The sequence below is a fragment of the Buteo buteo genome, chromosome 13 (genome assembly GCF_964188355.1).
Source record: "Buteo buteo chromosome 13, bButBut1.hap1.1, whole genome shotgun sequence".
NCBI lineage: Eukaryota > Metazoa > Chordata > Aves > Accipitriformes > Accipitridae > Buteo > Buteo buteo.
In genome coordinates this window covers 22,553,461-22,581,222 of record NC_134183.1, presented here as the reverse complement: position 1 = coordinate 22,581,222, position 27,762 = coordinate 22,553,461, and the positions used below count along the sequence as shown (strand labels likewise).

The window sequence follows — 27,762 nt, the reverse complement described above, 5'->3', positions numbered from 1 at the left end:
ATGGATGATGGATATAGAAACACAAACCTCTATCAGGGGGGCAGGGAGGCAAACCAAGTCTCAGATGACTACAGGTACCAGGATGGTAACTACGAAGGATACGCACCAAATGATGGCTACTATCGTGGTGGGGATGAGCCCGCTCATGAAGAAGATGCCCAGAGTGATGTTACAGAAGGCCATGATGAAGATGATGAGGTCTATGAGGGGGAGTACCAAGGGATCCCGCACCCAGATGACATTAAAGAAAAGCAGAAGAAGCGAGCTCCTGCTGTGGCTGATGAGTACAGAGACCGTGCTGACCTTATGGCGGAGAGGATGGAGGACGAGGAGCAACTTGCCCACCAGTACGAGAACATCATTGAGGAGTGTGGCCACGGACGCTTCCAGTGGACCCTCTTCTTTGTTTTAGGGTTGGCACTGATGGCAGATGGGGTGGAGGTGTTTGTGGTTGGATTTGTTCTTCCCAGTGCTGAGAAGGATATGTGCTTATCCAGTTCAAACAAAGGGATGCTAGGTAAGTGCCACTTGCAAACAGCTCTTCTAATGCAGTAGACAGTAGCTAGAACATCTTTTTCTAGTGACCAGCTGATTTCAGTATCTTCTGATGACTCTCCTCTTGTGTTGGATGTCATGCACAGTCATGGCCGGGTGGATCTGACTCAAGAGGGGTTTGCTGCTGAAAACGCAGCTACTCAAAAGCAGCAGAATTGCACCACTTCTAAGCCCACCTTATGAATGTGCTGTGGTCCCAGTACTGGTCACTGCAGGCTGGATCTGAAAAAGGCAGCTCACAGTCAGCAGGTTCACAGGGCACAACTCACAGGGGTGTTCAAGGACAAATAAGTGAAAGGTTAAAGGTGGCTTTTCCTACTTGAGGATCTAGTGACTCAGATTTCAGTGCTTTTAGAAACTGCATCGCAATGAGAAGTCCACAAAGCAGTACCATCCAAGTATGACAGTTATAAAAGACAGGGTTCTGTTTGCTCTGGATCACTTGGCTGTTAACATTGTGGCTCCTGATGCTGTCCTGCTCTCCAAGGTTTTCCACTTTGCCCAGGTTCCCCTTTTCTTCAGCCCCAAGTCCCAACGGACCTATCAGCCGTGCAGTCCATTCCTTCTGCATGCTAACTTCTCGGTCAGAGCAGTTTGCTAATATGTACTGGATCAGAAGTAGCCAACGGAGGTTTCTTCTTAGGTCTGTGGAATGCAGTTAATATGCTGCATGGGGATTAAATGTTGAGGCTACTGGCAACATCCCTTTTGCATCACCATTGACATCTCCCTGTGGTCAAAATACAAAGGCTTAGTTATTGGGAGTGAGTCTGGGTGGAAAGGTTTGGATGAACAATTTCTTTCCTTGCACATTATAAGCCAAAGACAGCAAAGCCTCCCAGATCTCCAAGAATCAGGAAAGTATCCAGCATGGCCTGTAGTGAGAGCCAACTGTGCAATAGTACAGTGCATCTGGAAGGAAAATAAAGTAGCTCTTGGAAGAACTGCTTTAGGAGGGGGAGAGTGTGTCTTGATGGACATGTACTGGGGTTGTAGGGGAACCATCGGGGCCTGTATTTCATACATTCTGGCCCGGAAGCCCTGCCTGATGCAAGGTAAATGCAGATTTTGGATTAGACTCCAGCCCTTGAGTCCATTCTATTTGCATTATTTTCATGTGACAAAAGTGATAGATAATTATCCATATATAGACCTCTCGTCTTGGTGTACTGAGGTCCTAGACACTTTTCTCTTCTGTTTCTTCTTTTTTCTTTGAACTTGAGGATCAGGATGTTTATTTCTATAGTTAGCTAGGTTTGTACTTAGTTTTGTGCCTTAAAGAGTTCACTAACTTTTTTGCTTCACAAACCAGTTAAAATTTCTAGCTAGAAATATCTCAGGTCAGATATCTATAAGCAAATCGCTCACAATTGGATCCTGATTTCAAAGGGACTTCTGAATTCACAGGCTCCCTATGGGACACCAGGCTGGGTGCCTTTTCAGTGACAAGCCCTTTTTTAAAAAGCAGGTCATTTATTTTGGTGACTATATGAAAGCTGAGATCTTCTGAAACTCTGGCCCCGTAAATGTCTATCTCCATAGAGCTCAAGCTCTGGCAGACACCTGAGTCAGAAAACTTCAAATGTCACAAGAAAATCTATCTTTGAAGTATTTCTGGCCCAACCACAGGTAAAAATGAACAAGAAATCTCCCGAGAGCTCGTTTTGCTTTTTCCAGCTCAGTATTTGCAAGGCTGAAAGTTCAGGGTGTTCTGATAAGCCCTGAATAAGCAAGGAGACATTTGGGTCTGTATCCAATCCCAGCTCCAGCCTCCTGTGCATTAACCAAGCTAATCTGGAACTGCTAGTTAGGGGAAGAGCACTCTTTTTGCTGCCTTTCCTGCCCACTTTTAAAGACAACTTTTGAGAACCTGGTTTTGCAGAACAATTTCTTCTGTCCTTAGCTTGTTTGTTGTTGCTGTCAAAGCTTGTATTCACACTATTTTGTGGCTTAAATATGAGGAAAAAAAAGAATTTTCCTAAAAACAATAAAAGTTGATTCATCTTAGTTTGAGGCAGAGAATAAAGTGAATATTTATGGTAGCACTCAGTTGTTACTGATTGGTGTTGTACATGAGGCAGGTCTCTGATTCAGTCCGTCTAATTTGTTAAACATACTTTCTCATCTGCTGGATATTTCTCCGCTGCAGGTTTCCTCTTGGATCTGAGGTTTGTGAGATGATCCTTTGTGAAAACGAATTAAGCGTGGCTTAAGAAGCCTTAGATTGCAGAGCAGTGCACTGATATGAGTAATGAATACCCAAGGACATGAAGAAGTGAGGGTGTGAGGAGGCTGGAGTGAGTATGGGGCTGCTGGAGGGTGTAAGAAGAGAAGAGTGCAGATCTCTGGGTCTGGAGAGGAGGAGGAGAGCTTTCTGCCAAACTAAGGGGAGCAGCAGGGAGCAGGGAGTGTTGGCGGTTTGGCAGGCAGCAGTGCAGGGACACGAGGTTTGGGTGTGGACCTGCCTCCAGCACAGCCTGGTGTCCCAAATACTGCTTCTGCAAGAGGTTTTCATAACTTTTTTTGAGCGGTGGTGGGTACCAGTATGATAAGGACAGACAGATATCAGCTCCTGAAGGGAAAGGCTTGGCAAGTGCTATTGATGGAGACAAGAACATAACCTCCCCCAAAACTTTGCCTGGATTAGCTTCAGCACCCATCCACCTGCAACTAGAAAAAAGATACCTCCTAACAAAGCTCAGAGCTTCCAGCACATGCTCGTTTCCCTCAGTGTTTCCATTCCCTTGATGGTCTGTGGGTTGTGCTATTGCAAATTGATCTTGCTAATACTCAAAGTTCAATGATACTTACAGGTTGACTTGGTGGCAATCAAATTGCTCATCATCTCAATTTCTGCCTAATGTGCAGTGACAATCTTGCAAGAGTGGGCCTGTACAGAATGAACAGAGGGTTGATTAGAGAAGGCACAGCTTTCACTCGGATTATCACGAGGTTTTAGGGAAGCAGGGTTATTATCCACACATGAGTTACTGTCCCTTATCTTATCCCCATGTACCAATAAATGTCTGCAGATAAGCTTGTGCTTATTCCCAAGCAACCGTTCATCTCAACACATTTTTGCTAAGGAAACATATCAGGTGGAGTTAAGGTTGCTTCCAGGTGGCTGCTAACATTTAAACACACGAGAAGGTCTTAGCCATAACAAGAGAAGCTGGGAGGGAAAAAATGGGAAATAAGTCAGGTAAGTAATCAAACTCTTGCAGAAATAGGAAGGTATAAATAAAAGAGCTAAAGTAGATGCCCCCTAAAGACTAATTTAGTGAAGTTCAGCTTCTGCTAAAAGGATATTTTGCGTTAAATACTCTATATTGCATATTTTTCCTCCCTCAGAAAGCAAGCATGGAAAAATATCAAGGAAATTATAGCCAAATTATGCAAAAACTACAAATAAACAGATGCCCACAGTGTTTCACGAAATGTGTGAAGTGAATATGACACATCTTAGAAAACGTTTACATTTTGTTCTGAAAATAAACATCTCGCCATCAGATGCAAATTAACAGCTATTTTAGCCCTAAATATCCCTAGTGGGACAAAACACATATTTGGAGTTTTCTGTTATGCGAAATGCTATTTTGAAGATGATTGCAGGGGTATATAAAAAAAAAAAAGAAACAACAACTCTCTATATTTTGGCAGTTTGATTTCATCAATTTTTAACAGTAGTTGTTAAGAATAAGTTTGGTAACTTGTAACATTATTTTTACATATTCATTTGATAAACCTGCTTTGGTGAGCTTTCACCAGCAGTAGTCATAATAATAATTATTTTCTTAAATTTACTGAGACAGAATATTCCTTTTCAGTATAATACATCTTGTCAGAAACAGACTTTTTTTTATTTACTAAGGATAATCATATGAAGAGTCATAAAATTTGTATTTACTTATCTGCTGAAAGGCACACAGTATCATTATTTTGAGAAAAATCATATAAATGTATATCTTCAGGTGCTTTTAATCACCTGTCAGAGGACTAAATATCATATTTGCAAGTGTAGAGCAGTAAATACACAGCAAGTATAAAAGATGGTGCCACAGTAATGTTTTAAACTTTTTCACATCCTGCACATAAAAAACTCAAGGCACAGTTAAAGCATCAGACTTCCCAGATCCCCAGAGCTGCAGTTGTGTTATCATCATTTCACAGTTCAGTAAACTGAGACAAGAAAATTTTTAAGGGCTTTGCCCATAACTGCAAAACAGCCACACCAATGCTGAGAATAAAATTGGTTTTTCAGGCACACAGCTCCCTTTTCCTTTTTATGATTTAATAATAATATTTTAAGGAGAATATCATCTTACAGAATCTTAACCTCGCAATGTTAGATAAAAAAAAAAATAGAAAAAAGATCCTATTAGTAATTATGCAGTTATGTAGCAATTCAAGCTTGGCTGTGTGAGTCAGGTTAAATAGGATGTGTAACAATATCCTTGCTTTTAGTTGTGTGAAGAGGATGTTTTATTATCAGCTGAGATAAAATCTGGCCTCAGATTCTCATTGACCTGAATTCACCTGATATGACAGTAAATCCTAATCCCCTCTGCAGAGCTCAGTGGCTTTTCTACACTTCTTTTTTTTTTCTTTTTTTTTTTTTGATGGATAAGCGCAGATGAACGCAGCCGTGGCTCCCTTGCTCTGCTGTGGCTTGTGGCTGCCTGTTTTGCACGGCCACGGACCCCCAACACAGCAACCAGCTAAACCCTGACAAGACCTGCCCGCGTCCACGTCCTGAGCTTTGGGCACAAATTCCTAGCTGCAAATTTGCTCTCGGGCAAAAACGCTCCCGCAGCCCAAAGACCATCATCACCCTGAGTGCTACGGACATGTTAGGGGAAAAAAGGTGTTTTCTGGGAACACCCCGCATCCTGTACAGTTCCAATCTGGGGATGGCTGCGTCCCCATTTATAAACACCGTGGGAATTTCATCTGACGAGAGCCAGCACGAACAGGTTTTCATTTAACAGCAAAGGATTTGTTTGGCTTCCTCTGTTGAAAACTTTGCTTTAGCAGAGGAGTTGGGTGGGGGAACCAGATGGTCCTATGAATATTGTAGTGATGGACAAGTCCCGTGGGGGGGCTGCGAAGCCGGCTGAGTGCAAACAGCCACCCACGCCCCGGGTGCTGGCAGCGCTGGCTGGAGGGTTCGGTGCGCGTCGCCTTGCCAGCGCTGCGTCAAAGCGCTCGTCGATTCGTGCACCCACCTTTGGCTTTAATGTGCAGAATCCCCTCAGTCTCAGCAGCCAGATTCGCCCGATATCCGCCCCCAGATCTCTGAAAACAGAAAGCCGCCTTTCACGCAGGCAATCCGTTTCTCAGTGGCAGAGCCATTAGCTGTAGATGAAGTCTCTCTGCTTGTACTTAATCAATAAGGCAAGCGCAACGAGACTACCCTTACATTTGATTTCCATTTACAAGGTCAAGGAGATTCATGGGGAAAGCACTAATAAGCCTACAAGGAAAAGCAGATTAGGAATTCCAGGAAGAAGGGGAAAAAAGGCCCCTTAGCTCATCGTCTGCTGAGACGGTCCCCTGTTCTGGGACATGCCGGCCATCACTAGAGCACGAGACAGTCAGAACTACCACTGGTTTATTCCTCTCTTTAAATTACTTATGCACAATTTGATCCTGTGCCTTGCCTCATCCATCTCACAAACTGTCCAGACTCACAAAATTTTGTTTGTGTCCATAAAGTGCATCCATGTATAACAGATGCTACATCGTTAAGAGCATTTGGATTTCATTTTTATTACAGTTTGAGTTGCAAGATATGTAAGTTCCTAATCCTTTTCTGTTTTCCAAATGGTTTCCCTCTTCCAAAGCCTTCTTTTTCTACAGTAGGGCTGTACTGGTAGTGGCCTGGGCTTTCAAGGCAGGTAGGATCTTCCACGATCCTGTGGTTACTGGCTCCATGCAGACCTATTAGCAGAGGTGAGACAACCCTGCACCTGGACCCAGGTGGTCTCCTCACCTTCCTGACAGCCCCAAGGACTCTGGGACTAACTCTTCCCATTGAGCTGGGTTTTTTTCTGCTCAAATTTTCCATTGATTCCACGAGTCCTTGTCCTGACTTGAAAGGGATTATTTTCAGATATGCCTTATTTTTAAGAACTTTAATTGCATTAACTGTCAGTGAAAGAAATTCATGCTCGTGATGGAGATTTAAGTAAACTTTGAATTTTTCTTTTCTTCCTGAAACCCTTGAGTCTACTTTTAATTATTGAAATAGTAAAAATACAGTTTAGCATACACATAGCCATATATTGCATCTGCCTTTCCTTATTCCTAGAACTTCAGCTTTTAGGTCCATAATTCCTGTCTAACATGGAGCATACAGCTTCAATGAAGGCTAATAAATTTCTTAATGTGAAAATGCTGTATATGTTACCTCTTTTCTAGTGGGAATAAGCCCAGTCAGTGGTCACATATTTTCCTTATAACTTCAGCATTGGATGAGTCATAACCTGAAATTTATTCTTAGAATTTCTGCTCTTTGGTTTTCCACCGACTTTATGGGAGGCTATTGCAGACTTTCCCACAGGCATTCATTATACTCCATTACTCGTGGAATAGTCAGCAAATAATGGCTTATTCAGAGTTGCTCTTAACATTTCACCCAACCACTGCATGCGTTAATTTGGAAGCTGAGCCCTCCTAGCACAGCCTAGGTCTGCATGGTTTGAAGCTGAGGTTTGAAGTCAAGTTTCTGGTACAGACCTTTGTAATGTTGTTCTATAGAATGTTTGGTGGACAGAGGTAACACAGCAAAAGAAATACCATTCAGTGATCACTTTTCTTGGTCTAATTCTCCTTAAAATTTGCATTTCCTTGATATGAGCTGGATCTCCTTCAGAGGAAATAAACATCACTGTGTTCTCCAGAAGACTGTCTCTCCTGCATGGAGACTGTATGAGTAACTATTGCATTCCTCCCTGGGTCCCTGCCACCTTATTGTTAATCCAGGACACAGCAATCTGCAAAGCTTGACTTTGTTCTGCACCTTGGGTCCCAAGATCCATCAGCTGACAGAGCGTTTTATAGCAGCTGCCCCAAAAGTTTTAATGATATTGGCCAGAACATGCAGTCTTCCCAGAAGAGACCTGTCCATCGTAATAAAGTGTCCTGCTGATTTTGTTTCATCCCTGAAGTACACATTTCTGTAACCAGGATCCATCCTCTCAGAAACTGGCCAAGCGGACAGTCTTTGGTCATCCCTGAGGTTTCCTTTACTACAGATTTTCATTGTTTTAAATTTCTAGGAAACAATGCATCCATCGGTTTATCACAGAAGATAACCAATGAAAGCCACATCCTCTAAGTGAGTTTGTGACATTAACAGCTCTTCTGCATTTTGTGTTGCTTACTGTTTGATGGATGCTGTGTTGCAGAGATATAATCTTCCCTTCCATCACAAGTTTGAGCTCCTCAGTCAGAATCTGCAGGGGCTTGCCCACAAAAGCAGCTCCACTCCACTTGATGCCTGGTTTCAAACACTGCCCCATCCCAAGCTAAGCCCACTCTTCCCCTGGCCAGAAAGGTGGCTCCCCTGCTGCCAGCCAGGGTACTCAGCTGCAATAAATCACGAGCTAGAAGACAGTAACAACCTCCTCCACCCCCTCCTGGCCTGGGACATTTTCTGTTATTAAGGGGATTTGGATGAACATCTGCCATCCAGAGATTTTCTTCAGGGGAAAAAAAAAAAATCAGCAGATAATTTTTTCTTCCTCATCGGGGTCCAGTGGTGTGGGCTGAGCTGTGCTGCGAGCCGCTCACACGGTGCTGGCAGGGCTCACTGTCAGATGGGCGGCTGTGATGCACCAGTGAGTAGATACAGGGTTCATCATCACTTCTGTCTGCTGGTTGCGATCAGAGCTGCTCCATTAAATGTAGCTCGGGAGCCAGGGTAAATGCATTAAGCCTTACAGCACTGCATTAAGATTCTTCTTTCAGAAAGATTTTGGACTGAAACAGTTTTTTGCTTCAGCTCTCCCTTGTAATTTGCACTTCAGCGAACAAGCTGGAGGCCAAAGTTAATAGAGAAAGAGATTTCAGATTCTGAGATGTGTACATATCTTCTCTGCTGCAGATCAGTATCTGAATCCTTTACACACCTTCAGGTCACCTCACCAGGACAGCTCGGGTCAGGAGGGTAGGGCAGGGAGTGTGGGTATTGACTGCACAGAGCCACATGCTTACGGTGGAGATACAATTGCGCTGGCAAAATCTTGCGCTATGGTTCTGGTACAAAGGCTGTTAACAGGCAAGAACAGTTTTTTTGCCTTTGACACACAAAATCCTGATTGCACTTCAGACATCGTATGGATAGAAAAGAAAGCAGAACCATTCCCAGAGAGGTGACCCCACCACTCTGCTATAGAACAGGGGGGATTTCAAAGTCCGAACTTTTCCGCTTCTAATTAATGTGAGAAAAGTATCCTTCAAATGCTGCAGTGGATCTCTACTGCATAGCTTTTAATTTAGTAATGCATTTCAAATCAAGTGCAGGCATTTGCAATCAGAAGACAGACAGAATCAGCTGCCAAATAACCCTCTGCATTAGTCCCTAGCTAACTTTGCTGGATAGCACAGAACCGCATTCAGCCATCAGACTGATCGTCTTGTTTAAACATTAATTGCAAAAAAAATTTCAGCATCACCTTGTTTCCCAAGTGATGTGTTTAACAGAACAGGTCCTGGGGACGACGTTGGCTCTCAAGAGAAGTCAACACTTGGTTCAAGGTGAGGAATCACCCTCCAAAGGGATGTTCCCCAACCATGAAAAATGTTTCTTTTAGCTGCATTTCTTCAGTCAGCGAAGAGGAATGTTTCCTATTAAGGCAGTGTATTTACTTGCTCAGCATCCATTGCCTTCACTAGGGGTCAGGGATGCAGGGAACACTGATGCTTTTCTTGAGTTATGGTGTTTCCTTCAACCCCAGCTCAGCTGGGTCTTGAACCTGACATGCCCCCAGACTCCCAACGTCTCCAAGCATCATTTTTTCCTTCAAGAACTCCCTGCACTGCAAGTTCTGCTTTCCAGCAAGCAGATATTCCTCCATCCTGATGTAGTTCAGCTCCTCTGGATCATATCCAGCCATGATCAGGCCCCGTCAGGATCTCCACAGCAGGACTGTCCAACCTATAGGCATAGACTATAATCCTGCCTGTGGTGTCTGAGATGATACAGGAGGTGTTCTGGGAACAGCCTCTTGCACCTCCGTGCTCCCCAGGAAATACAGTGGTTGCCACCACTTTCTTCTGCAATGTGGTGATGGTGACACTGCTCCTAGTCTGTGGACCACTAGCTTGCAGTAGACAGATCTGAGACATGCAGCTTAGTAGCCAAAGAGCTGCCAATGCAGTAAGAGTGTGCTTGGATGTGCTGCCCCAAACACTTCCATGTCAGCAGCTGGCAGAGCCATCAGAGCATGCAGTAGTCACCTGGTCACCAAGTGTTTTGGTCCTGCCATGCTAAGGCAGAGGCAGCCTCATCCACACACAGCAAGCAGACAAAGCATGAAGGGCTTTATCTTTTGCACTGTGAAACTCAGAATAACTTCAGTAACATTGATCCACCTGCTGACAGCCCATCGCCTTGTGGTCTTGCCTCATCTGGGCATTTTCAGAGAAGCCTTGGAGACATATGCTTCTCTCTGATCCCTTCCATCCCTACATCTTTCCTGGCTCAGAGGAATGAACAAAGAGTTGTTCACAGACAAGCCTAAAACAAAAATCTGAAGCCCAGAGGCCAATACAGCCTTCAAAGACCTGGTCCATGTACTGCCAGCTGCTGGACTGATGAATTCCCAGATGTTACTCCTTAACAGCAGTGCAAATCACTTCACTCTAGCTGTTCAATGTTTCCAACCCTCCAGTACTGATTGCTATTAGATTTTAAATGCTTAATATCTGATCCTACTGTCCTTTCACATCATAACTCCTACAGGCTTCAACAGGAATTTTGCCAGCAAAAGGACCATAGCTTGTGATTCTTCCTAGGACTATTGCTCACTGAAGCCTCTACATCTGGAAAGTAGATAAAATATTCCTGGACCTTTGAGCATTATTTACACTAGTACCCATATAAAGGAAAAGGTAATATAATAGGTGGCCCTTCTGGTGGCAGGGTCAGTAGAAGTGCCAAGGACAACTGCTATGTTTTCTAGGCCAGAGTTGCAAGCACATGGTGAGCTGGGTATAGGGAGCCTATTTGGAGAAGAAAACCATTCTCTCCTATTCAGCCTGGCACTGAATGTAGTCACTGAAACTGTCTTTTGAGGACCCTATAGTAGAAGATCTAATGAAGTCAAGTTAAAAAGAAGAATCCATTTTTCTTAACAATGTCACAGTAACTCTATAGAGCAAACAGGCAAGACAAGCAGTAGGTTCTCCCTTCTGAAATTTCCAGATCAATACTGTGCTCTTTTCTGTAAGTTGTCCTTTAGTTAGATGCCAGGTCTTGGCTCAGTAATGAAGGAAGTAGCTGTGCTACACAAGATAAGTCTCAGTAACAGACCGATTCTTTCAGATAAAGCTAGGAAAAGCAGAGAGTGAAGGAGATGATAGACTGCAAAGGAAGCGTGGGTGGATAGGTAACCTGCAAAGAGATTTAGCCATGGTTTAGCCGTCTGTCTGCTCTCACAGCTTTCTGAGCATAAACAGCAGCCAGAGAGAGCCTCCTCCCTACACATCCTCAGTCCCATTGTGCTCAGGGGGGTTAGCGGAGTTAAGACATCAGACTTCTGTTGTATCGTTGGTGGCACATAGCTGGGACACGTGCATCCTAAGCTGCTTATGCCTGGCCATTGCTTACGTGCAGGGGATATGTGAGCAGCGAGGTTGGGAAAGAAAGATGTGGGTCTGGTCAAATGAGGGTATGTCTATATTGCAAGGGAGTGATGCAAGCTCAGGGGCACAAGATGGGAAAATTAGGTTCCACCAATGGATAGAGTGTCTGGCACCTGAGACAGCTAATTTGGGAGAATGGGGGTATCTCTCCTTTATGGCATAGTAGGCCAGGTCGACATCAGCTGCCGTACGGCCGCTTTAAAATCTGCTTCTACATCACATACAATTTCCACCTGGTTACAAAACTCACTGTCTCTCTCTCTCACTTCTAGGCTTGATAGTCTACTTAGGAATGATGGTGGGAGCTGTCATGCTGGGCGGCCTCGCTGATAAACTGGGAAGAAAGAAATGCCTCATCATATCACTTGCAATCAATGCTGCCTTTGCATTCCTCTCCTCCTTCGTCCAGGGATATGGATTCTTCCTCTTCTGCCGCCTTATTTCGGGCCTCGGGTGGGTAACTGGTGAATGTGTCCCATGTCCTGGAGGAGTCCCATCACGGCTCAGCAGTTTGGGTGTGTGGGGTGGGAGAAGGAATGCTGCTCGGGGGATGCATCTCTGGTACCGAGCCAGGATGGCACTGCTGTTTAGCACCTGTGGTTACATTACCTCACTCTTGACCCTTAAAGCATTAGTGGTAGCAAAGTTTCATCATGGACATTTTTCTGGTACTGCTCAAATTGTGCAGAAAGGCAAGTGAGACTGATAAATGTGACGTCAGTTTACAGTCCTGACTGCCAGGGCCTCCAATGAGACCTTCAGCAGTTCCCATCACCTGCATGTGTTTTGCCTCCCTAAAATAAGTGATCACAAAATAACAACATAGAAGATGTCTAGGTGAAAAGCAGGCATTACACTGGCTTTATATAAACTGTACAGGAAATTCAGCTTTCAGAGCATGAGAAGGGTCTTGTTTATCCTTGATGTCTAAGACCAGTCCAGCCAAAGAGAGATTTGCATTTTTCCTACAACTCTCACGTTTGTGCAGTGTGTCTGTGAGTGTGACCTCCCCTCTTTATATGTGCAATCCTAACTACAAAGACATTGAAGAACACTCTTATTCTTCTCATGTGCTGTTTTTTCTCCTCAGTATTGGGGGATCCCTCCCCATTGTGTTTGCCTATTTCTCTGAATTCCTATCTCGTGAGAAGAGAGGGGAACACCTGAGCTGGCTTTGCATGTTCTGGATGATTGGTGGCATTTTTGCTTCAGCAATGGCTTGGAGCATCATCCCACATTACGGTAATTGGTTTATGCTTTTGACTTTCAACAACACCACATTCCTGCATCACTACGCTACCCCAAAACCCTGCACAAGTAGCGTTAGTCAGTCCTTACACACCCCAGCATAAACAACACTGAAAATAATAGATACCCAAAGCGCACACAAAAGGTCTGATAAATTGACTGCATGATTGATTGACTGATACTAAGGCTGTAAATAAGACTGATAAGGGCTGCTTTCCATCAAAAGCTTCAAATACACCCTTTGAATTATACCGCCAGAGAGCCTGATCTCTTAATCTAAATGCCAGCACATTCCGGCAAAACTGGACTAAGATTATATTGCAAAAATTGATCCAGTTATCAGAAATAACTAATTTTAATCAGGGAATTACTGGGTGCTATGAATGACAGTACTGAGGACAGCACGTGTTCTTTTTCTTAGCCAAGTGTCAACACTCTCAGGGCTGTGTATATGGTGACACACCTCCCCAGCATGTGATGGCCTGGAGTCACATCTGACTTCACCTAAATGGGTTCAGGAGTGGAATGGGTGTACAAGATGGGTGTACTTGGAAACATATTACTGCTCTGAGAAGCAAAAATCTGCATGTCACATGGTATTCCTTACAACTCATGTATATCCTAGGAAAACATCAGAAGTAAATATCTACTAGAAAAGATTAATTCTCTCGGTATTCAGTGACACCAGCTGTTTGCAAAATCCTGTTTGAGGAAAGTAGGACAGGCCACAAAGACCATGAAGAGAAACACTAACATGTACCTATCTATCAATCCATTTTTACCATGTTTAATGTACATTCAGTATAAAGAAAAGTTCATGCTTTTGATCGATGTGACAGAGACTGTTGGAACAAATAGGCAAACTTACTGCATAGTGGTGTCAGGTCAAAATAAGTCTATTATCTGCAACTATATTTGCTTTAAAAAGTCCTTATGTATTTGCATTACATTTATTTTTCAGATGACTTTTTGATGTTGTGCTTTTATTGCTTCTCCTTTTGATTTCTCATGTTCCACCTACTATTTTGGAACTTCGTGAAATGAGTAGAACACCATGACTGTCTCAGATGGGACCTCTGCAAAAACCATTGCTTGATTATTTCCTAATTATGTGAATAAAAATGTTTATAGAAAAAAAATTGAATTCAGCATTCCTTCTGAGATTTGAGCCTAGGGAAAGTAAATGGAGCAATGTAAGAACAATGCTGTACTTCCTAGTCCTTAGCAGGGGAATACCTGACCTGGTCAGACATCAGGAAAAAAGCAGGAGAGGGGGAATCTCAAATGCAGGATTAAATCTTGAATTCTAAGTTTGAATCCCAGCTCAGGTTTTGTAAGTCTGGAAAAAAATAAACTTGTTTCCTAGCTCACTTCCATAAAATGTGAAATACATGTGTGACGTACAAGATTGAAAGGAGCTGTCTCTAACGTGCCACTCAGATCAGAGAAGATATAACCTTTGCAAACTTTTTGTAACATCTCAGAACAGCAATAAATTATGGCCCTGATTCCTCTACCCTTTCCCAGCCTTACTTCCCTACAGCTGCATGGAGCTATTCTTATCACTAGATGATTTCTAAACTCAAAGATAAAAGAAGGTTTTTAAAAGGCAGAGCCTGAGCAAGTATGTTCCATTTTCTGTAATGAACATGAACTCACTTGCTGTTATCTACTGAGCATGCTATTAAGCCTGTAAGAGCTGTCAGTACTAAGAATAGCAAACTTTCAACCTGTCCCTGTGTCAGAGAGAGCTGTAAAGTTCAGAGCTGCTTTAGGAGAGAAAAACTCAGAATGCCTGGTCAGAATTTTTACTTTTTGGCTCTTGCTCTTTCCAGGCTGGGGGTTCAGTATGGGAACCAAGTACCACTTCCACAGCTGGAGAGTCTTTGTACTTGTCTGCTCTCTGCCCTGTATCGCCTCCCTGGTGGCACTGAAATTCATGCCTGAAAGCCCGCGTTTTTTGCTGGAGGTAAGATGATTCATCTGAACGTTGCAGTCTGATTTAACAGAGGATAGGTGGTCCCTAATGTGTCACCATCAGTCTGTCTTTGTCCCATCAAACACGCATAGCACAAGCTCAGAGACAAAACCACTCCTACATGTCTGCACTAGCTCCACAGTTTGCTTAAACCCCAAAGACTACAGACTATGGGGTCAATCAACGATGGTTAGCTTTTCACTGCCAAATGTGGTACAGAAAGAAGGTGGTGAGGGCTGGGAATTTTGTAAAAGTCCAACAAAGGCGTTCTGAAAACATCTCACAGAGTTTGGGCACATAACTACTGAATCCTGGTTGAAGAGCAAAAGACAGAGTACATTTTACTGAGTAAAATACATAAACCTCAGAAATCTTAAGGAAGTATTATTTATTCCCATTTCACAGATGTGAAATGAGGTAATACCTAGCTCAGGTTAACCCTGCAAGTCTTTAGCAGAGGTGGGATCAGAGCCCAGGTCTCCTCATCCATCTCCTCTTCTTTCATCTGGTTTTAAAGCTCTGTTCCTGACTTCTCTCCTGCCTCAGACAGTTTTAGGGTAACTCCTTTCTTCAGCACAGAGATGCTGCACTCTGTGAATAAAAACCGTGCTTTCAGCTGTTTAACGCAGCCAGTGCTGTATGTGTGCTTCTCCACTGTATTGGACCTCTAGAACTGGTTTCTCTCTATGCTTTGTTAAATTACAGAGCTGGGAACTCCAACATTTGTTTTTCTTTTCTTTGGTGTTTTCAGATAGGTAAACATGATGAAGCCTGGATGATCCTCAAGCAAGTTCATGACACCAACATGAGGGCCAAGGGTGAGCCAGAGAGGGTTTTTACGGTGAGTTTAACAAAGACATCAACATGTAAAAAGAAAAGCTGGACATACCTTCCTTGGTGTGTCACAGCACCAGTTTATTCCTCCTTGGGACTCTTTCAATGTAATCTCCCCCAGCAATCAGGAAAAGGACTCTGAGATACATGTTGTGCATTTAAAGTTAGATACCAGTCTGTTTTTTCAAGAATTAGTTAATCCTGTGAATTGCAGTGAGTACTCTTCATTCCTGGTGTTACTCTACAGCATATAGATCAGTGATTTTCCAGTTACACAAATGCTTAATTGGTATGCTCTAAGAGACTAAAACCAAATAAGAGAGATATTAGTCACGTGGGAGATCTGAGTCACTCCTTTCTCCATTCTGGCTTCTAATCAAACTCTGATTAAACTTCACGTACCTTCTAATGAGCTTCCCAAACTCCACCTGCCTCATACCCAATCTTTAATCTCTCCAAGAGAACGTGGCGTGAGAGGCTATTACTCATTAGTCTGCTGCTTGTTGTGAAAAAGGTCACAGCAATAGACTGCATTAGTAGTAAAATCAGGTAAAAGGTGTATGCTGTGGTTAGTTGCAAATTACGATAATTCAGTTGTAAACTCCCAGTGACCCAGCCAGGGAATAGATCTTGTCTTATGCTTTTAAAGATGAGAAGGCATGTGCTTTTAAATGGTGGAGAAAAGGAGATACAGTTGTGTGTAAAACACCTTTTTGAACAAGAAAGAGAGCAAGGCTCTGCGTTGAGCAGAGTTGTCATGAAACAGGGCCCCTCGGGAATGATCCTTCAAGAAAATTGAAGTTTAATATCTGTGCATGACAACTCTGTGCAGGTTCAGGTAGGAACTTAATGAGGATGTGTTATTTTTAAGCTACTGACCTTTTGACTAATGTGAACCTTGATAGACAGGGCGAGAGAGATCATCTCTTTAAATCCCTACCTGGCTTTACTGTAACGCCGAGCTGGGCCGGCCAGTCCTGCCATGTGGTGGGAGGAAAAGAGGACTGAAACTCAAATAGGTAGAGAGAGAGAGAGGGATATGAAAGGAAGGCACTATGAGAGTCTGAGCTGAGTAGGAGAATGAAGGAGCAGCTGTACAGCACCCATTAGTGCTCGTTACTCCATCCAACAGTGTCTTGACTGCTACGGCATAGGCTGATCTCAGTATTGCACCTCCAGGTATGGCACGCCAGCTGAATCAAGATGTACTGACATCCATTGGCATGGGCGGATGATCAGTGTGGCTGGTGTAGCACAAACTGTCAGATTTTGTGTTTTTCTGATAGGCCAGAAGTTGCCAGTTTGCGGTGAGTCAGCTGGTACCGGGACAGTTCCCAGATCTGACATTTAAACGGTGCCAGCAAGAGGAACACAGAGACTCCACAGATGAGCCAAGGCACTCATTCATACTTGGAAATTTATTCAGCAAATTTTCACCTCCTTCTCATGTTTACAAACATATCTGGCTTCCTTGCATATGTCCTTTATTTAAAGTTACTGAGCAAATACTTTCCGGGACCCCTTTTTAAGGTTTCTTGAGCAGCCCAGTTCAGGTGTTTAGCGTTGAAAATTCAGATTTTTTTGGCGAAGCGAATTGATTGCGTGGTGTGAGCTCACTTGATGACAGGATGCATTTTCTGATGCAAAGATTCCATCTACACATTCCTTTGTCACAGAAGTTCTGCCAGTGGTACTTAAAAGGTGCTGAATGAGAAATACTCCTGCCAGTTGTCTTTGAAGAAAGAGATCCTGAGGGCACAGTTTGATGCAGATACAAGAGGCTGATCTTGGAGATAATTTTTGCTATAATTGCCTAAGTCCTAATTTCTAGTGGGAATCTAAGGGATAGAGATATAAGGTAGTACACAGGCACATTAGCCAATAAATGAAAGATTGAAATGGATGTGATGCACTTAAAATATTTCATGGAAAGAAAGAAAGAGAGAGAGAAAGGATGGAGGGATAGATGAAAGGAAGGAAAGAGGGCAGGATTCTTTCTATAATAAAATCTCTAGCTGTAATTAAATCAATTACAGCAAGCTTATCAATCAATTACAGTTAGCTCAATTGCTAGTGATAACATTCAAGGAAAAGACAGTAAGAGATATCAGGTGGAAACATTGTCCAGAAGACAATGGAATTTAAAATCCACCCAAGATCAGTTCCAGAAACTTCAGTCCAATTTTTTTTTTCCTCTTTTTTATTTTATTTCCCAGGTTTCCTATATCAAAACTCCAAAGCAAGTAGATGAATTTATTGAAATCCAGAGCTCAACAGGGACCTGGTACCAGCGGTGGCTGGTCAGAATCACGACTACTTTCAAACAGGTAAAGAGACGAAAAAACATCCCAGAGGGCCTTTTGAGCTTCAGGCTTCAGTGCCTCATTACTTCAGGTCATTGTGTCTTGAAACCTGGGCTCTTACTCAAAAAAAATCTGTTGGTATTTGCAAAGGGCTGTAATCTGATTACACTTTCTAGGCAGGTGTGTGCATCTGCAAACTGCCACTCTGCCAGCCAGGCCCCAAAATGCCCCTGTGAGCATCCAGTAGTCCAGCTGTGCAGAGCTTCCAGGGGCACTTGATTTCCAGCCCCAAGCACTCTCCTTCTGAGCAGATAAATATTGATTCCCTCTGCCCCAAGCCTAAGTGAATTTACCACCCGCAGTGGATTCAGAAGAGTGTTTGCTCCTTGTTCCTGTGGAGACTGAGTTTCTAACAATGTTATATTGTCTCTTCAGCTAATTTAACCTTTCACCCATGCTATGCTTCTTACCTATGCCCATGCAGAACTTTGTGGAAAACCTTGCTAGATTTTCTAGTCTAGGAGGATGAGCTTAAAGGACAGTCTTTCTTAATTAATAGCAATGCGAGTGCTATACTATTACTATATTTATGTGGCAAGTTAAGACCATGAGGAGTTACATCCCCTCATGTTCCTGGCAGTATTTTCCGCAACAGGTGAAGAAGAGCAGGTCTTGGTCTGCCTCCTGCTCTGCTTGGCTTCATCCCTACCTGAGGTCATCTTATGCCCCCTAAAGTGCCAGCTGTGTTTGGGTTTTTGCTCTTCAGTGAACTTTGGAGCTCAGTTTGAAAGCAACCCTGAGACCATACATATATTTGAAAAGACAAAATTGTCAGAGGGTCTGAGAATAGGCTTGCATCCACATTTACTGATATAACCTGAGAGAGACACTGCATCATCCCAGCCCAGCTGTAGTCATACACTCCAGCTCATTACAGAAGGTTCAGATCAAGTGCCCTGGCACATAGCTGAATAATTGATCTTATTGTAAGCCATTTACCTTGATAAATATAATTTTGAACAAACACCGAATGTAAGCCACACACCTGACCTTCCCCCAATGAGCCCTTTTTACTGACACTAGATTTATGATGCACTCAGAAATTAATCTGTCGATTGTCTGCTAGTGTGTCCTTGCAGCTAATTCCTTCTTGTGGATTCGTAGGTCTGGGACAATGTGCTATATTGTTTAACAGCCCAGTACAGGATGAACACACTGATGCTGGCTGTGGTTTGGTTTACAATGGCCTTAAGGTAAGGTACTTCTTTAACTTTTTCAGGAAATGAGAGGGGCCTCAGAGTTTGAATAATTATTTACACATTTAAATAAACTATTCCCAATTCAATCCTGGTCTTATTTTAAAGAGTCTTTGTGTACTCAGTCTTGCTCTCCTACAAACTATTCATCAATCTGACTGCTTATATGAGAGTACAAGGTTCTTTGACCAAATCAGGACTTGAGCAGTGGTTAGTAGGGCAGTAGTATATTGACTTTCACCTCTAGATCTTCCATTTGATCTTGTCCACACAAAAAAAGCCACAACTGGACCTGATTCTCAGCTGTTCCTACATCTAGATCAAAACTATTCAGGTGAGCCTAAATCTAAACTACAGGTAAATTTTGTTTAACTCACACTTGCAGAAATCTGCCTTCTGGGGGAGTTTCCAAATTTCTTATTGCTCTGCTAGTCTCTTGGGCAGTAAGGATAGCACATTGCTGTATTTCCCAGCCAAGGAGTCAAACTTAAATGAATTGTCCTGCTTTAAGTGAACAAAAATGGATCAACATGCTTCTGAAATCAGCTAAATGTTTAGAGTAGGGAGACACTTTTCTCAGTCCTGTGTCAGAGCTGAGCAAGAGTTTGTATCCGAAATGCATATGCATGGGGAATTTAACAAGTGTACAAGTTATGAAGTAGATCATTGGCAAACACTGCAGTATTTGCAGTGCCAGTGTCTTCTATCCCTAATGTATGTCTCCCATCCTGCTATAGTTACTATGGCCTTATTGTCTGGTTCCCTGATATGATCCGGTATCTCCAAGAAGAGGCATATGAATCCCGAGTGAAGATCTTTGATGAGGAAGAAGTGTCACACTTCACCTTTAATTTCACGCTGGAAAACCAGATCCATAGAAATGGGGAATACAGAAATGATAAGTAAGTGAACAGAACTTGGTTCCGATGCATGCAAACTGAAATACATTTCTACAAAGCTTTTTTTTTTTTTTCTTTCTATTTTCCTCCAACTTGAAAATCTCTGTTGTTCTTTTGGACACAGAGCCTGTACCTCTCAAATCCCAAAGGCAGTTTTCCACAGACCAGATACCCTTTTTATCCTGTTTTTCACACACTCTGCTTCAGCCACTCACATCTCCAGACCCGAGGGGATGCCAGTGAGGAGTCCTGCTTCCAGCAGCCCCTTGCTGGGAGCAGGGCAGTGGGAGCCCACCTGGCTGTGCTGGGCAGCTCTGGATCCAGAGGTGACTTCTCTTTCCTGAACACACACTGACATCTACTGGTCTTGGACAGCAGAGACCAGCACTGCTGCTGCATTTCCAGAATGAAAAGCTATTTTGCCTTGAAGTCCTCGATAAGACTTAGCCCGGGCTCCATCCTGCAGCCCATTAGTGCGAGCTGTGCGATGGCCAGTTGTACTCTTGGGCTTCTCCCACACCGGCCAGCGTCTCTGCACAGAATGAGTGTGTCACCTTCTCTTTTAGTGCTTTGATCAGTGAAGTTACTCTAGCAGAACATCGTTGCTTTCCTCCCTTTCTTCTCCTATTTGGGCTGGGCCTGGTGGGTTTTTTTCTGCATCCAGCCTGGCCCCCAATCACTCTGTGTTCCACAGCAATATAAATCCTAGTGATTTGTAGCAGGCCATTATTACTTTTCTAAATCCCAATAAATGGGTGGGAAAATACCCCTATGTAAATTCTGTGGAGATCCCATTGCCCCGGATAGACTAGACAGAGTGTTGCTCCAGCTGCACGATGTGGGGAGGTCCCACTGGATGTTCAGTGTTACACAGAACACTCATTGTTTTAATCTTCACAGGTGAAACCATACCTCATTACCCGACCAGGTTGTTCCCCTCCCCTCAGAAACTATTTGTCTCCATTTCCTTGGGATATATCTGATTGACGTTGGTGGGGGACCCCAGCATGTGTCCGCATGTCCTTCAGGAGACCTTCCCTGCAGCAAGGAGCTATGCTTGATGGTGCAAACCTAGCCTCGTAATTCCTATTCCCCTGCCTACTGAGCAGCCAAAAAAAGTCTGGTGAGAAGTAGATGGTGGTCAAATTTAGGAACTGGGGACCCTTATCTTATGCCCAGAGGAGATGCTCAGTTTTCACTAACTTCATTGAGAACTGAGGATGCTCAGCACAGTGATGTACATCACTTTTCTCCTGCCTTGGTCCTCTCCAATTCAAAAACTCAAAATCTGATCAAGCTACATTCCAATAATGCCCAGAGCATATCTCAATATGATTTACAGCTGTGTTTTCCCTCCAGCCCTTGGCTGTGACTTAAAACTCAATTGAACACCAGGCCATTGCTATATGACTCCTTTAAATATGGATGTTAAGAAAGCAAACTGCAGGAAAAGGGCTTCTAACAGCCTTTGGGAGTAAATACATCACAGACTATTACTGAGCAAATGCAGAACAGCTTACGTTTCGCTGTAACCTATGAGACCTTTTACATGAAGCAAAAGACTTGAATAGTCTTCTTGTGGTATTTTGCACATTAATATCTGTTAGTAGCTTCAGTTAAGAAGCCCTGCAGTTCTCATTTAATGGTGTAAACAGCCATCATGCTACACTGTGTTGTAAGTGCTCAGGTCAATTAAGTTTCTGGGTGTATGTTAGAAGGCTTTTTATTTGGTGACAGTCATGGCCTTCTTAACTAGAACAATAATGTTTGCTCTTAATAGCTCCTTACATCTTCCAAACATGCCTGTGCATTAACTAATACATCTTCTCTGTGTCCCTGCAAAATTTCACAGGTAAATCAATATTGTGTCATCCTTCAGGCAGGCAGGTCAGACATGTCATGCTTCCCATCAGAGGAGAAATCAATCACCTGACACAGTTGATTATTTTTAGTGTAATCTGTTTTCATTACATGATAAGCAATAGTCCTCGAACAGAGATGGTTACAAGCAGAACTCAGATAATCTCCCCACTCTCTCTATAAACTCTACTACATTTTTGCTTAAAAAAATCACTTTGAGTTTAAACACCTGTCAGAAGCCTTTCACCAAATAGCTCAATGGGCTCCTGATAATGTCTTTTTTTTATTTATGCTGAAGGAAGGGGCAGAATAAGGAAGGCAGCAAGGTCAGCTCACAAAGGAAATGCCATGCACTGAGTGAAATTATGTCCTCTTCGGATGGTTAGTACTGAACATGAGAGGATTTGTGTCCACTCAGCCTTAGAAGCGCATTTTCTTAGATATGACTATTTTGAGGAACAGAAAAAACTGCCAGAAATCCTAAAAGGTCCATCTCATTAAAAGAAACCCTCTTCAAACTCTTCTCTCCTACTAAAACACAAAATATGTAAGAATGGAGTTGGAAGGACAGTTAGGCATTCAAGCAATACCTTTTCTGTAAATGACCCTAGAAATTGCCCTTAGTGCTCTGTCTCCTGCAACCGCCATTACATGCTATATAGTGTAGAAAATAACTTTGTAGCAGAGAGTGAATTTCTGTTTCCTGCCCCACAGATTTATTGGCATGAAATTCAAGGAAGTGAGATTTGAGGATTCATTATTTGAGGAATGCTACTTTGAAGATGTGACATCGAGTGAGACCTTCTTTGAAAACTGCACCATCATCTCTACTGTCTTTCATAATACTGGTAATGGAATTCCTGCTATGGTCTCATCTCTGTAGTTAGGAACTATTTTGTCAAATTCTGGGAGAAAAGATGATAGGGTTCTGTGTGTTTGTGTGTGTGCTGGGTAATGAGAGTGATGATGGAAAAAAGAGGGTGATGCATTTGGAAGGAGTTTTCAGGTTGCTCCATCAGTGTTTTTAACTACACGGCTTCTGGTGTCATTGGCTGCTGCGTGGGAGATGCAAAAGTCTGCACTCAGACCTTGGCAGGTTAAAGTAATGGCAAAATGTTCAGCACTTTAAGAGCTCGATTCAGTGAATCCAGCTTAAACTATGATTTTAACCAACCTGTGGTTGATGATTGTAAGCAGTAAAATATTCATTAATTTATCCTGAAAAAGCTTTTCATTTCTACTCTAATAGAGAACAAACCATAATGCCATGAAAGCAAGAGCCTGCATTACCCTGTCCTTGCAGCATGGGGATACTGGTCCAGGTGACTCCACAAATAAAAGGAGTGTATGAGCTTACACCCACCAGGTGCCAAGCAAGAAGCTAGAGTTTGCCACTAAAATAAAAACTCCCTGGCCATTCCCATTTGATGAGGAGCTCCTCTCAGATCTTTGATTTGGTTTTGATCCCATTGCTGCTGTATGAAGGGAGATCAGCCAAACAGGATCAAGACTTCGCCTTTTTTCCTCGCAGATCTCTATGAACATAAGTTCATCAACTGTAGGCTCATAAACAACACGTTTATGAACCAGAAGGAAGGCTGCCAGCTGGACTTCGAGGAGGACAATGATTTCCTGATCTACCTGGTCAGCTTCCTGGGCAGCCTGTCTGTGCTGCCGGGCAACATCATCTCTGCGTTACTCATGGACAAAATAGGGAGGATAAAGATGATCGGTGAGTGGGGATGATGGGTGCCTGGCACAGGTCGTGGGTGGGAGCATAACTGTGCAAAGAGCCAAGGTCAGCGTGAAGGTCTCACTGCATCCATGCACACCAACACAAGGCGAGCTGGCTCAGGTGGGGATGAGCCATTCCCATATTAAATGGAGTAGAAGGGTAAAAAAACTTGAGGGTGAGGCAAGTGATCTGCTCCAATCCAGTGGGCAAGTTACCTGCTCCCCGCCTCCCCACTCGGCTTTTCTGTGTATCTGTGACATCCTCCTTTTTTTGTTTTGACTTTTATGTCAAAGCCTATGTTGTGGTTTAAGCCCAGGTGGCATCTAAGCACCATGCAGCCGCTTGCTCACGCCTCCCCCGCCGCTCAGTGGGTTGGGGAGGAGAATCGAAAACAAGTAAAACTCATGGATTGAGATAAAGGCAGTTTAATAGAACAGAAAGGAAGAACATAATAATAATGATTATGATTAATAATAATAATAACAACAATAAAATGACAATAATAATAAAAAAAGAATTGGAATATACAAAACAAGTGACGTACACTGTAATTGCTCACCACTCGCTGACTGATGCCCAGTTAGTTCCCAAGCAGCAATCCGCCCCTGCCCTGGGCCAACTCCCCCCAGTTTATATACTGGGCATGGTGTCACATGGTATGGAATATTCCTTTGGCCAGTTTGGGTCAGCTGCCCTGGCTGTGTCCCCTCCCAACGTCTTGTGCCCCTCCAGTCTTCTTGCTGGCTGGGCATGAGAAGCTGAAAAATCCTTGACTTCGTACAAACACTACTTAGCAACAACTGAAAACATCAGTGTGTTATCAACATTCTTCTCTTCCTAAACCCAAAACATGACACTATACCAGCTCCTAGAAAGAAAATTAACTCTATCCCAGCCGAAACCAGGACAGACGGTATGTTTATCCAGTGCTCAGCACAACAGGGTCAGAGCTGAAGCAGGACCTCTTGGTGCTGTTGAATTGGTGCTGATGTCCATAGCACTCAGTATAAATAAATAAACACTTAGCTTGTAGCAATGAATGTTCACAAAGATTATTTGATGCAGCTTATTTGATGCAGCTGCTTGACAGCCCAGGAGTTCTCTCTTCTGGTTTTCTGATTTTTAAATGATTTTACAGACAGCTTCAGAGAGCATATGGTAGAATAACTGACCATGTCACAGCCAAGCAAGATGCCACCCTTTAGTGTTATGGGAATAAGTTACCACCTTATCAGCTTTATGATTACTTTGGGAATTTCTGCTGTTGTTCCCTCCAGGGTTCAGACCTTGCTTTCCAGGTACTGTGGGAATCACGCCTGGAGGTACAGCCAAGTGAGTTTAGTAAAATCAGGGATGTGGCTCAGGGGTAACGGATGACTCACCCTCTTGAGCTCACCTATCTCTTCTGAGAACAGAAGGAAGTTTAGTTAGCTAACCTTACCATCAGACAGGTTAAGATAAGCAAGATGACCCCACCGGTGTGTCAGGAATGTATGCTGGGGGGGAAAATAAGCATTCATGTAATGAATTTGGAAAAGACTCAAAGAAACCGGAGGGTCTGCGGGAAACAAATTAAAGCTGAATGAGAATCAGATTGTCCACCCTGCAAACATGTCAGCATTTCAGCATTTTCATCTGGAGTTGAGATGACAGCTGGAATCCTAAATGCTTATTTCTTCTGCAGAATGAAAAGTACAGGACAAAAATTAGTAATGACACACTGAAACGTTTCACTATGGAATTTTCAATTGAAACAGCCTTCTGGCATCCCACCCGAATCACTCTGTTGAACATATTATTTCTGGTCAGCTTAACATGAAAACTGAATTTTGCTTTTGTGTTATGTGCCTCACTGGGACTTCAGTTCAGTTTTGTCATTTTCTGCTAAACCCTCTCCTGTGCCAAATGTCAGATCTCTTGGTGCGCACACGGTGACCCTAATGCTGCACTGTACCTCTTCAGCAGAGGGAATATCCACACCACATGGTGGGGGATGTAGTTTGGCCAGGTACCATGAAATAGAAGTGGATATGGAGTCCTGCACAGCAGCTTTTCATAGGCAGGGCACTGCAGTGGCAAAATGCAACATAATGTCCAAAATGAAGCATTTTAGTTCCAGTTCAGCATCCAAATTATTTCAGATGGTGTCAGAGTGATTCAAAAAACCCCAAATAATAAAAAAAATTGTTTGGTTTCCTGGCAGTAAATAGACATATTTCAGCAACAACAGAAGTTTCCAGTGAAAGATACTTTGATTTTGCAAAAATTGCATCTTTCAGGTGAAAATTCCCAATGGGGTAGAAGGCAGTGAGGTAGCCATTAATATTTCTGAATCTGAACTGTGCCTAACTGAGCATGAATGCTCTCACTTTCTCCCTCAGTGGTGTTCATAAAATTATGGCTCCTATGCAAATATGCCATGAAACCTAATGATGTTCTTATAATTAAAAGAGACCTCAAGTGCTTCATACAATTGACTGTAAATTATCCTAATTGAGACTGTAAATGCATCAAGTGTTTTCAATATGATGTGAAACGCACCAGCTCTTCACTCAAAACTCAAGCTGGAAAACCTTCACAGTGATTCTTCCTCCTCATCGACTTTCATGTTTACTTGCCTCTGCTCTTCCTGGGTCCATCTGGAAGTCTGAGATGCTGGAAACCTGCCTGGAAAAGCCTGTCATCAGAGTCTCTGTAGAGCAGGACTATCAGCAAGATCAGATGGTCATTGAGAACATTTTCAGGCTGGTTTCCAGCATCAGAGAATGACGGATAGGCAGCATAGCATCAAGGTATTTTTGGGTTCTTGCAGATTTAATTTGTTCTGGGGTGAAATTCCGTCATTTGAAAGCCATCTTTACCAACAAATGTGTTTGCTCAACTGTGGACAGGGGAAACCGGTGCCAACATCTTTCTCTTGGTTTCCCCCTGTAGGTGGCTCAATGTTGATCTCGGCAGTGTGCTGCTTCTTTCTCTTTTTCGGCAACAGCGAGTCAGCAATGATCGGCTGGCAGTGCCTCTTCTGCGGGGCCAGCATTGCTGCCTGGAACGCCCTGGACGTGATCACCGTGGAGCTCTACCCCACTGACAAAAGGTGCGCAGAGAATTTCTCCTTTTAGTGTCCACCCTCTGACTTTGGCCTCTCAGTTCCTGAGGGAAGAAGTCAATGCTCACTCTACGTACATGTAGGTGGGGGAGGTGTATTTTTTTTTTATTTTCACCAGTCCTTAAGGGTTGGGTAGTTCTGCAGCTATATTGGATCAGCACAGACATTTGCAAGCGTAATTCTGCATTCACGGTGGCTTGTACACAGGAAGTTGCATGGGAGTATGGAAATTACAGGCAGATAAAATATGGAGTCTGTCATTTCCATGGAAGTGCATGGAGGTCTGGCCTTTCAGACTGTATCCCCCAGCCTCTTGTCATAGCTCATCACCGTGACAGCCTTCCCCTTCACAACCTGGAGACAACCATGTGCACAGAATGGTTTGGGAGAAGAGGAAGTACAGGAAACTTTGGGAGGATGTGCTGCAGATGAAATCTCTCCTTGCAACATCATTATAAGCCTTTTTTTCCTTTTTCAGGCTGTTGGGGGAAGACAGAAGGGAGGGAGAAGGACTGTGCTTTGAAGGCAGCATGCTTTTAGCTGCTGGGTGAAGCAGAATTTGGAGGAGAGCCCAGGTTGTTTGTCTGGTGACAGCTCACTCCAGCCAGCGCTTGGAAGGGCTTTGACAAGTTCTAGAGCAGGTCGTATCCTGCTGTCTTTGGGGAGGGAAAAGGCTGTCATAGTGGGCCACTCTAGGGCTAGGGAGAAGCTGAGATGAAAAGGAGAAATGAATACACACAGACATTCTCCTCATTCACACAGACATGCAAAACACCGACATCTATTTATCTATTTATTTTTTCTGCCTGACTTTACTTGCTAGAAGCATAGCCTGGGCAACATAAGAGCATTCACAAAATTACCCATCCAGACCTTCTGTAGTTGTGCCAAGAACCTCCCTCCTAACTGTTGCTTTCTGCTTTTCTTCCCCGCAGGGCAACGGCCTTTGGCATCCTCAATGGGCTTTGCAAGTTTGGTGCCATCCTGGGGAACTCAATCTTTGCCTCCTTCGTAGGGATAACCAAGGTGGTTCCCATCCTTCTGGCTTCCTCTGCTCTGGTTGGAGGTGGCCTGCTCGCTTTGCGCCTGCCAGAGACTCGAGAACAGGTCCTGATGTGA

At 43.4% G+C, this 27,762-nt stretch overlaps 1 protein-coding gene across 2 annotated transcripts; it reads left to right on the top strand.

Annotated features, from left to right (window-relative positions):
- On the top strand, positions 1 to 27,762 carry SV2B (synaptic vesicle glycoprotein 2B). Of its 2 annotated transcripts, XM_075043954.1 has the most exons (12): positions 1 to 517; positions 11,697 to 11,877; positions 12,515 to 12,666; positions 14,508 to 14,641; positions 15,402 to 15,491; positions 17,701 to 17,811; positions 18,952 to 19,040; positions 19,781 to 19,945; positions 22,517 to 22,650; positions 23,334 to 23,534; positions 26,472 to 26,631; positions 27,579 to 27,762. In XM_075043954.1, exons 1-12 carry the CDS (start codon positions 1 to 3, stop codon positions 27,760 to 27,762), a joined length of 2,118 nt encoding a protein of 705 aa, XP_074900055.1. The 2 variants fall into 2 exon arrangements, with proteins under 2 accessions (XP_074900055.1, XP_074900056.1); XM_075043955.1 differs by lacking the exon at positions 23,334 to 23,534.

Bases quoted from the DNA above. Each gene is read 5' to 3' on its own strand.
- SV2B (XM_075043954.1), top strand. From the start codon at position 1: ATGGATGATGGATATAGAAACACAAACCTCTATCAGGGGGGCAGGGAG. The intron at 19,041-19,780 runs GTAAGGTACTTC...ATCCTGCTATAG, and splicing joins TGGTTTACAATGGCCTTAAG to TTACTATGGCCTTATTGTCT. The intron at 19,946-22,516 runs GTAAGTGAACAG...CCTGCCCCACAG, and splicing joins GGGGAATACAGAAATGATAA to ATTTATTGGCATGAAATTCA.